General features: G+C 40.7%; 1 protein-coding gene across 3 annotated transcripts; it reads left to right on the top strand.

Annotated features, from left to right (window-relative positions):
- Window positions 1–280: 280 nt before the first annotated feature.
- alg1 (ALG1 chitobiosyldiphosphodolichol beta-mannosyltransferase) lies at window positions 281–10565 on the top strand. Of its 3 annotated transcripts, none has more exons than XM_061846065.1 (13): window positions 281–587; window positions 656–733; window positions 1403–1506; window positions 1590–1738; window positions 2348–2437; window positions 3002–3115; window positions 8737–8855; window positions 9050–9088; window positions 9160–9219; window positions 9285–9395; window positions 10064–10178; window positions 10278–10353; window positions 10419–10565. In XM_061846065.1, the coding sequence occupies exons 1-13, from the start codon at window positions 293–295 to the stop codon at window positions 10563–10565; spliced, it is 1497 nt and encodes a 498-aa protein (XP_061702049.1). In that variant the 5' UTR covers window positions 281–292. The 3 variants fall into 3 exon arrangements, with proteins under 3 accessions (XP_061702049.1, XP_061702050.1, XP_061702051.1); XM_061846067.1 differs by having other exon boundaries at window positions 459–587; window positions 660–733; XM_061846066.1 differs by lacking the exon at window positions 3002–3115.
- The last annotated feature ends 41 nt before the right edge of the window (window positions 10566–10606 follow it).

Genomic DNA, 10606 nt, shown 5'->3' with positions numbered 1-10606 from the left:
CCTCGGTATCTCTCGGGAAGAGCTGAAAGAAGTATCTGGGGAATGGGAAGTCTGGGTATCCCTGCTGAAGCGACTTCCCCTAACCCGGAAAAGCGGTGGATAATGGATGAATGAAATACTTTCTGAAAACGAAAAAACAAATGCTGATGCCGAAGCGGTCGGCCAAATCTATGGAAGCTTATTCGCGCCAGTGAAAATAATAAAAATAAAATCCACCCAAAGCTCTGCGTTCCCTTTAAATATACAGCCCCGCCTCCATTGGTCGCTATGTCATCACAAACCCCAAACAAATATGGCGCCGCCAGCTCCCAGCAATCATGTTCCCAATGCGACCCTTTTTGCGCTCATTCCGCTGTTCTTCGGGGCGATTTGCAGCGCCACTTCGGGCGTTTGGTGGCCCCTGGTGTTGGTGACGGTTGTTGGCCTCGCTGCCGCGCTTTGTTGGCTGTTGCGGCGGCCGGACGGTGGTGCCGAGCGGCGGGTGTGCGTGTTGGTTCTCGGGGACATCGGCCGTAGTCCCCGGATGCAGTATCACTCGCTGTCGCTCAGTAAACATGGATATGAAGTTACTTTTGTGGGCTATTTCGGTAAAACGCACACATGGGTGGATTTCATACAAATGTGATATGTAGTCTGTGAAATGTTTTATGTTTAGACAGCAAGCCTCACCAAGACGTGTTGAGGGAGGATAGGATTCACATCTTCCCAATTGCGGAAGTGAAAGGCCTCAGAGGTAAACGTCTCATTGATTTCATCCATTCATTTTATATATATCGCTTGTTCTTTTTATGGTCACAACACAAACAATGCAATGGTCCCCAGTTCAGCACATAATGAAATCACTCTGACGTTCTGGTATCTGTTTGTGGAAATATGAATTGTGCTGGATGATGTTACTACAAAATTGTAATTAAAAAAAGCCAACTAGAAAATCTGAACCTTGTTTGAGGTTATTCATACACACTAAATGATGGCAGGAGTGTGCTGATTCCCATTTATTAAGAGTTTGAATCTGATTGGTTATAGTGACGTGAGGTGAGGTTCATGATTGGTGAGGCATGAGTACAGTCCAATAAGATATAAAAACATGAACCCAAAATAGAAAATAAGCCTGCATTTCTATCTGACCTGAATTGAAACAATTCGGGGTTTTTTTACATCTTGAAGTTGCTTTAATCAATTGCACAACTGTTCAACAATATGATAGCAAGCAAAACAAAATAAAAATGTATATAAAGTCAAAATCATGTTGTTGTTTTTTTCCACAGTCAGAGGTCAGATGGTATGCACACTTAATTGAATCCTCTGATCTCAATTATTTATTATACTTCCCCTCACAAAACTAGTGAAAAAATAAGAAATTTTGTTATAGTTTCTATCTAATTTTATGAAAATCTTCCAGGTGGACCGAAGATTTTGACATACGTGACCAAAGTGAGCGTTCAGTTTGCGCAGGTTCTTGCGGTGCTTCTGATGCTCAAGCCACATGGTCACATACTCATGCAGGTAAGTCACATGACCCCAAGAGCCCAGTCACAACTGTCATTTTCTTGCAGCTAACCTTCAGTTGTTTATGTTTCACTTCTCAGAATCCTCCAGGTTTGCCGGGCATGGCGTCAGCGTGGCTGGCGTGTGTCCTGCGTGGCAGCCGCTTGGTCATTGACTGGCACAACTACGGCTACACCATCCTGGCGCTCCAGCACGGCCACTCGCACCCGCTGGTGCGCCTGGCAAAGTGGTCAGTGCCTTCTCTGCCACGTTTATCATGATACAGACATTCCAGACCGACCTGCAATATGGGCAATCTTAAATCCAAGCTCGAGAAAGCACTACATACTTTTTGCTACTCTGAGAAACTTGTGCCAACATGGAGGAGATGCTAGTCACAACCAAGCTATAAATAGCAGCAATGAATGTACATCTATCGAGTGGAAATAACCGTAGTCTGCAAAAGTGTTTATAAAAGAGGTGATGAAGACTGCAGGCTGGGCATGGCATGTTGAAATACATGGCTCCTACCTATTCATTGAGATCATTATGTTTTAAAATGCCTCCAGGGAAATGTAATTTATTTCATTTTTTATGTTTGTACCTTTTCAACAAACCTTTTGCTTTATAACTTAAATCAATTTGGTCTTGTACAGTTTTAAACATTTCTAAACTTGAATACAATAAATATCTAGTCTTGTCAAATACCAACATTAGGAGAAAAAAAATTGAAATATTAAATCCAGAACATGTCGAACCAATGCCTGTCACAGGTATTTATTCTCTCCACTGTGTGGAAATAAAAGTATTACAGTATCCTAATGACGTGATAGACTAATGACTGTTCTTCTTCCCGCAGGTACGAGCATGTCTTTGGTCCTCTGGCATCTCAGCACTTGTGTGTGACCAACGCCATGAAGGAAGACCTGCACAGGAACTGGGGCATCAAGTAGGAACACCCCCCCCCCTCCACACACACACACCACACACACACACACACACACACACACAACTCACGCATTAATATAAACATCCTGGTGGTCCAATGGTCAGTCCTGTTTTTGATACCATGGAGATCAGGGGAAAATTAGCATAATGAACTGAGAAGCCAGTAGTATGGGAAACACATTTCAGTGTGTGTAAAAACACTTAAAGTTTGTTAACACATTTAAGCAGTGGTTGATACACTTTACTGTGCGTATGTGGCATCAAACAGAACTTACTGCAGCTCTGCTTACCTTTTTGCATTATGTGTTGGAATTTGCACATTTCTGGATTTTAGTGTTTCAGACAGTGTAGTGTCTAGCGAGAAAGCAGCTCCGGAGTTTCACTCAGCCTGGCTCTCAAGTCATAGTGCAGAAACCGTTCTGGGGTTGTTGTTTTTTTATTGTAATTTCACCCCACGGTTACATCACACTAGGTCAAACTTAAAAAGTGCTTGCTCAGGGACACATTTTCAAAAATAGATAAAAGATTTACTTAGTTGTTTAATTGAACAATTTACTCTCTGCAGAGCAACCACTCTCTATGACAGACCGGCGGCCATCTTCAGAGAGACGCCGCTAGAGACACGGCATGACCTTTTTGTGAAGCTTTCGCACACGCTTCCTGCTTTTTGTCATGGCAGGTAAATGCTACAATACTAACAACTACTTGGACGTGATTTCAAATCAACAATTGTATGTTTATCATTACCAGGCAGCTTATGTTTAGTCGGAAGTGTGAGCTCACAATTAATAGAAGACAATATTTGGGCAATACAATTTTTCCTCGGTTGTAAGAAAAATGGCAAATGTTAGTCAAGTAACTGTCAACAATTTTATGTTATCAGGAGACGACTCGTGTTTAGTTGCTACTAGGACTAGTTTTAATTCTACTTCTAGTTACTGTTTAGGTTCAAGTTACAATCCAGTTGTAGTTTCACTTCCAGTTTTAGTTCTAGTACCAGGGATGAGAATTTTCCGCGGATTCGCGGAATTCTGAGTTTTTTCATCTGAAAATGTCATTGTTGTAAAACGTGTAGATTCGTTGAGAAAATTTGGCGGAGTGGCTAGGAGAGGTACGGCTTGATGTGAGGCAAGGCTGTGTTCAAGGCTGGCTGCGAGCATCTATTTGGCAACACTCGTCGTGAAATTAGTCACAGCTGTAATAGCGGAAAACGGCATTGCTATCTGTTTACGGCATTGCTATCTGTTTGCATTAGATTTGGTGTTTATAATAACGACAACATTCCAATTTCCGGCAGCATTTTGGTGGTATTTCGGCGGTATTTTCACTCTGATGTTAACATTTCATAGAGAAGCATTCTGTTTACTACGGCACAGTTATAACTTATAGCCATACATACGCATATGTTATCGAGCAGTCTGCACATTTGCCAGTATGGCGAAAGTCTTGGACCGAAAAGATGAAGATTGTGCCAGGGAAATTAATTAAAACCAGGGGGATAAAAAAGTATTTCAGATGGGCATGGCTTGAAAAAAGTGTAACCGTGCAGATGGGAATGAAAACGGTATCAACATGTCTAACCGAACACATACAAAAAGTGGACATTCCCAGCAAAGTGCTGTGCACTCTGTGTTCTGATAGGAGCAAAAAATATCCAGGGGCATATCCAAACCAGGAAACACAAAGCTAAGTTGGACGTACATTTCTCAAATATTATATAATTGACAACTGTTAATACGATTAGGTCTATCTGCAGCACTGGCCCTGTAGATCACGCATTTTATCGCTCACTTTTATATTTCATGATCTGTCTCTCTCTCGCTCTCTCTCATATATATATATATATATATATATATATAAAAGTTTGGCAAAATTATTTAGGTTCTTTGGACTCATATTTTAAGTTTTCAAAATATTGTGATTGCCCTGTATTTACACATTTAGAAATAACCAGAGGTCACCATTTAACAGTGTGTTTTATAAAAAAATTTCGTGCCCAAAGGGGTTTTTCCAAATTGGTCATTCTCATCCCTGTAGTACAATTTCCATTTTAGCTTAGTTTTAGTTATGGCACATGATGTACAGCAGCTGAAATAAGTAGCTAACATCTGGCCAGTTTTTTCATGAAATATTTTCCAAAGGTGTTATTGACTTGAAAAATTCACCAGATGTCGGGAACAACAAAAAATCCATACATACAGTCCCCTCCATAATTATTGGCAGATGTGTTAAAAGCCTTAAAATAAATGCAGTGTTTATTGCAGAAGAATACTGTCACACTAACATGTAAACAAATGTAACCTTTAACTCAAGTAAATTGTAAGAAAATAAAAAAATCCCTAACTAAAAAAATAACTATTTTTTTCATTAAATCACCTGTTCCACAATTGTTGGCACCCTTAACAATTCCCAGGAAATAAATATAATTGAAGCATTTCTGTCATTTCTACAGTAGTTTACAACGTTTACCAGAGTATGTAGGAACATTTAATTACTAACTCATCACTTCCTGTTTCCCTGGGGTATAAATATGAGTGACACAGAGGCCATTTTTCTTATCCACTCTTAAACATGGGAAAGACAAAAGAACACAGCATACAAGTGAGGCAGATGTGTGTCGACCTTCACAGGTCAGGCAGAGGCTACAAGAAGATTGCCACTCAACTGCAGCTGCCCATATCCACTGTGAGAGGAATAATTAAGAAGTTCAAAACAACTGGAACAGTGGTAAACAAGCCTGGACAAGGACCCATGTTTATTTTACCACCACGCACAGTGAGGAGGATGGTAAGAGAAATCAAAAGATCTCCAAAGCTTACTGTTACAGAATTACAACAAATTGTAGCATCCTGGGGTCACAAAGTCTCCAAATCAACCATCAGGCGCTGTTTACACGCTAACAAGCTGTTTGGGAGGCGTGCACGGAGAAAACCTTTCCTCACTCACAATCGTAAACGGAAATGTTTGGAGTTCGCCAAGGGGTATTGGGGCTTCAACTGGGACCGAGTGCTGTGGTCAGATGAGACCAAGATTGAGCTTTTTGGGAGCAAACACTCTAAGTGGGTCTGGCGTACCCTGAAAGATGTGCATGCTGAAAAGCACCTCATACCCACTGTGAAGTTTGGGGGTGGGTCAGTGATGCTGTGGGGCTGTTTGCTTCCAAAGGCCCTGGTAACCTTGTTAGGGTGCATGGCATCATGAATGCTTTGAAAAACCAGGAAATTTTAAATCAAAATCTGTTGCCCTCTGCCCGAATGCTGAAGATGGGTCGTCACTGGGTCTTTCAACAAGACAATGACCCTAAAAATATGGCCAAATCTACACAGAAATAGTTCAGCAGACACAAAATCAAGCTCCTCCCATGGCCATCTCAGTCCCCAGACCTCAACCCCATTGAAAACCTGTGGGGTGAGCTGAAGAGGAGAGGACCCAGGTCTCTGGACGATTTAATTATTATTAATTATGTAAAGAGGAATGGCTGAAGATCCCTTTTTCTGTCTTTTGCCATCTTGTGAAACATTATAGGAGAAGATTAGGTGCTGTTTTATTGGCAAAAGGGCGTTGTACAAAGTATTAACACCAGGGGTGCTAATAATTGTGACACACATTATTTGATGTCAAATAATTTTTTCTTTATGTGAGATTTTTTCCCCACTGAATAAATGCACTTGTATTGAAGGTTGGATTTTTCTTTTTTTTTTTTTCATTAAGGTCCCATTTTATTTAGAAAAAAAAAGTTATTAGAAGCTAAAAAACACATCTTAACAAGGGGTGCCAATAATTACGAAGGGCACGGTACAAAGAAAGTGGAACAGATAAACTCGCAATTAAGTTGTGTGTAATAACGTGTAATAACACAGGGAAAGGCAGGCCAACTGGTATTTATTTAATACTTTGTACAAAATCCTTTTGTTTGTAATAACCAGTTCAAGACTCCTCCTGTTTGGAGAAACTAGTCGCATGCATGGCTCTGATGTGATTTTGGCCAGTCCTTTCACACAAGTGGTCTGCAAATCCTGAAGGTTCCGTAGGGTTCTATTATGGATCTTATGTTTCAGTTCTTTCCATAGATTTTTGATTAGATTCAAGTCAGGTGATTGGCCCCATTGTATCAGCTTTATTTTCTTTCTTTGAAGCCATTTGAGTTCCATTGGCAGTATGTTTCGGATCATCCTCCTTTTGAAATGTCCACCCTGGTTTCATATTCATCCGCAGCAGATTTTTGTCAAGAATGTTTCAGTACGTTTTGCCCATTAATCCTTCAATAATGTGAAGTTCACCAGTTCTATTTAATGAAAAGCAGCCATTACGTTCCCACCTCTAAACTTGGCTTTTGGTATGGTGTTTTCTGGGTTTTAGGGTGCAATGGCATTTCTCCTCCAAATGTGGTCTGCATTATGGCATCCAAACACTTTAATTTTGTTCTCACCAGACCAGACTATATTCTCCCAGTATTTAGTTGTCTTGTCCAAGTGTTGTTCAGCGAATTTGAAATGAGCTCTGACACGTTTTATTTTTTCACCAATGGGGTTTTTTGTGGCGGTGGAGTACATTACTCACCGATTTCCTTGCGACAACAGTACCTTCTAATTACAGGTCATTTTGGAGCTCTCCACAGGTGCCACTTAGCTCTTTGGACAACTCTTCTGACTATTCTTTGCACTCGTCAATCTGTAATCTTGTGAAGAGCACCTGATCAAGGAAAATTTATGGTGGTATGATTGGGTTTCAACTTGGTATTATGGGGGCCATAACTGCACTCACTTAGATATGCACCTGTAACCGCTGCTGTCGTTGCGTTTTGCAACAATTAGTTGGTCGTTTTGAGACAGCGGTCTGCTCTTACCCAACATGAGATGTCTCTTGACTCACACCTTGGCCTTTTAGTTCAGATTTTAGTAGGTTTGGATAAGTAACAATAACCAGGTACAGTACATAGCTGTCAACAATAGAAAGTCTCTTCCAGAGCTATTTGCCTGAATTTTTATGGTTTTAAGAAACATGTCAAGAACATGACTGCAGTATATTATTCAATAGCATAACAAAATTCTGCATGGAGTTCAGTCGAATAACATAATCATCATTGCTTACTCTAAAATCAGAATATTTAATAAATCATGGCTGAAATTTCTTTTATAGATGAAGAAAATATACTCAAGTGGAGAGTGACACAAATGACCCCATTTATCACCAAGATGTGAAAGTGGTTGTTTTTGTAATAGTTGAATTATGTTAAATCAATTGGAGTAAAAGTGTTGAGATGATTTGTAATTTAATCTAGCTCAGGAAATGGGAGAATTTTCTCAAATTCACATTTTTCAGTTAGCAATATTTGGTGGTAAATATTTGTAGGCTGACTATGATGTCAGATGATTGTAACAGATTTCGAAAGCAAGAAAATGTGTCCTAAATTACATCACTCTGACTTCAGTGTACTTTTAGTACTAGTTGTAGTTCCAATTCTAATCACAGTTTGTGTTTTAGTTATTGTTCCAATTGTAGATCTAGTTCTAGTTGCTTTTCTTGTTCCAATTTTAGGTGTTCAAAAAGTTTTTATTTTGTTGTTCCAGTTCTGGGGTCGTGGTCGCTCCAATTCCAGTGTAGTTTTATGACTAGTTCTCGTCTTAATCCTAATTATAAGTCAAATTTTTAGTACCGTAATTTCCGGCCTATAACATGCGACTTTTTTCACACACTTTCAACCCTGCGGTTTATGATAAGATGTGGCTAATTTGTGCAATTTTTCTAACGGCCGCAAGGGGGTACTCGAGCAGAAAAGGGAAGAGTGAGACTGGTGGAATATATGTGCAGAGGAAGTGCCTTTTACCGGTCCGGCCCTGTTAGGGCTGCGCTTGCTTATTACTGCCGTCTCTCAGTGATTTTTACCAGTATGGTTTTTTTTTTTTAACCGACCGTACTTGCGCGGCACTAGCGTTAAACTCTCTGTGTATCGTCTTTCTTTGTAAAAATCTCGTGTTTCAATCTGGGGACTTGCGGCTTTTACACAGCTGCGCCGTGTGTATGTACCAAATGCTATTTCCTTTACAAGTGTACTGGGTGAGGCTTATAACCAGGTGCGCTCTGTAGGCGGGGAATTACGGTACTTGTGGCAGCTGCCGTCACACTCTACTACTAAACGTAAGCCCACATATTGAACACACACATACAGTTGTTGGCAGTTACTGTAGAAAATACTCTTGAGTCACACACTCACCCACAAGATGTCATTAGTTTTTTCTGATCCTATTTAGAAACATGTTTCAGTTAGTTTTCATTTTAATTTGTTGTTTTTCCTCCCAGCGGTAATGATGTCAATGTCATGGAGAAGACCGTCTTCTCCCAGCGAGGCATGGACAAGAACACTGTGACCTTGAGAGCTGATCGACCCGCCCTACTGATCAGCAGCACCAGCTGGACGGGTACGTACACAGACTTATTCTCTTGTATGGATGGCAACCGGTGGACACACAGGTTAATTGTGCCTTCTAGTGGAAGTGCATTCAATTTGTTCTGCCTGTTATGATCCGTTGCTGACATAGAAAGATGAACAACAAGACTTCATTAATAGTGCATATCTCCTCTTCTGAGCACCATTTTTGCTTTTTCTCTGCAGAGGATGAAGACTTCTCCATCCTCCTGCAGGCTCTTCAAGGTAACCCGGCGACTCTTCTTCGGTCTCACACCACAATCAAAACTCAAGTTCCTTCTTCTTGTTCCTGGCAGAATACGAAGATTTCATCTTAACGGGAGAAACTCTGCCGCCACTCATCTGCGTCATCACAGGTACGACTGGACTTTGTTTGATGATGGGCAGGGATTAACTTGTCTTTCTTTGTGTGTGTGTGAAGGGAAAGGTCCTCAGAAGGAACACTACAAGAAGATGATTGACAGTCTGCATTTGAAGCATGTGAAGATCTGTACACCCTGGCTAGCGCCAGAAGACTATCCTGTCTTATTAGGTCAGATTGAAATTCTTTAATTGGGATTTGGCCACACACTTTTTTTACAAATACAATTTTTAACATTGTATTGGTTGTGATATTGAGTTAACATCCAGCTGCTAACTTGAGTTGAAAAACCCAACTATCCTCTCATTTGCTGACGCACAGATCACTCAACAATAGGTCCCGCCTTTTAAAGCCATGAACTTAAAGTCACAGATGTTGGAATGTGAGGATAGTGACCCCAAGTGGACAAAAATAATACCTGCCCCTTACATGCACTTAATTATATTGTGTGTTGGTATTGTTTAGTAATGGAATGTCACATGTCACACTTTTATCTAGTTACAGTGGACATTTGTGCTAATTGGCTCTTGTTATAGTTAAAATAAAATAAATGTGGGGAAGGAAAACGTCAGTAAGTGTGGGATCAAGTCCCAAAAAAGAAAAGATGTGGGGGGGATCTACTATACTCGATTAATAAATGAGATAATCAGTACTTTACTCTGTACTAAAAATATTTGATAGTTGTAGCCCTAGTAGTAATAAAATGTGATGGTGTCAGTGGTTTTAGTGGTGGTGGTGTCAGTAGACGTGGTTGTGGTAGTAATAATACGTGTTATTGGTCAGTGTATCCCATTTCATCGCTTATCATCATTTTGTGTGTGTGTATTGTTTATTTTCAGGTTGTGCTGACCTCGGCGTGTGTCTGCACATGTCTTCCAGTGGTCTGGACCTGCCGATGAAAGTGGTGGACATGTTCGGATGCTGTTTGCCCGTCTGCGCTGTCCACTTCTTGTGGTGAGTTTGGTACCAAAATGTACAGCGCAATGGAAAAGTAACACAATTTGCTTCGCTTTTTTTTTTTTCAAATGCAAATGTATCTGGGTTCCCTCTCAGCCTAAAAGAGCTGGTGAAGCACGAGCACAACGGTCTGATCTTCTCAGATGCCACACAGTTGGCCCAGCAGCTCAAGGTGCCACCATAATTACTTCAAGACAACAAAGTAATCTCCAAGTAATCTTAACATTGTATTTCCAGACTCTCCTGTCAGACTTTCCAAGCAGCGACAGCAAATTGTGCGAATTCAGGAAGAACCTCCATGCCAGCAAGGGGAAGCGCTGGGAGGACAACTGGGACCAACATGTCCTCCCGCTCTTATCCTCATCCACGTCTTCTTTTTCGTGACATACAGGGAGTGGAACCACACTTGCAGCAATTTTTTGTAA

The sequence above is a fragment of the Syngnathoides biaculeatus genome, chromosome 16, assembly GCF_019802595.1.
Source record: "Syngnathoides biaculeatus isolate LvHL_M chromosome 16, ASM1980259v1, whole genome shotgun sequence".
Taxonomy (NCBI): Eukaryota; Metazoa; Chordata; class Actinopteri; order Syngnathiformes; family Syngnathidae; genus Syngnathoides; species Syngnathoides biaculeatus.
Note: the sequence above shows the minus strand (reverse complement) of the source record. Positions and strands in the feature narration are given on the sequence as shown.

What these genes read in the sequence shown, in the direction of transcription:
- alg1 (XM_061846065.1), top strand. Translation starts at nt 293, where the DNA reads ATGGCGCCGCCAGCTCCCAGCAATCATGTTCCCAATGCGACCCTTTTT. An exon ending in GGAAGTGAAAGGCCTCAGAG is followed by an intron (nt 734 to 1,402) that starts GTAAACGTCTCA and finishes AAAATCTTCCAG; the next exon opens with GTGGACCGAAGATTTTGACA. An exon ending in CACAGGAACTGGGGCATCAA is followed by an intron (nt 2,438 to 3,001) that starts GTAGGAACACCC and finishes TACTCTCTGCAG; the next exon opens with AGCAACCACTCTCTATGACA.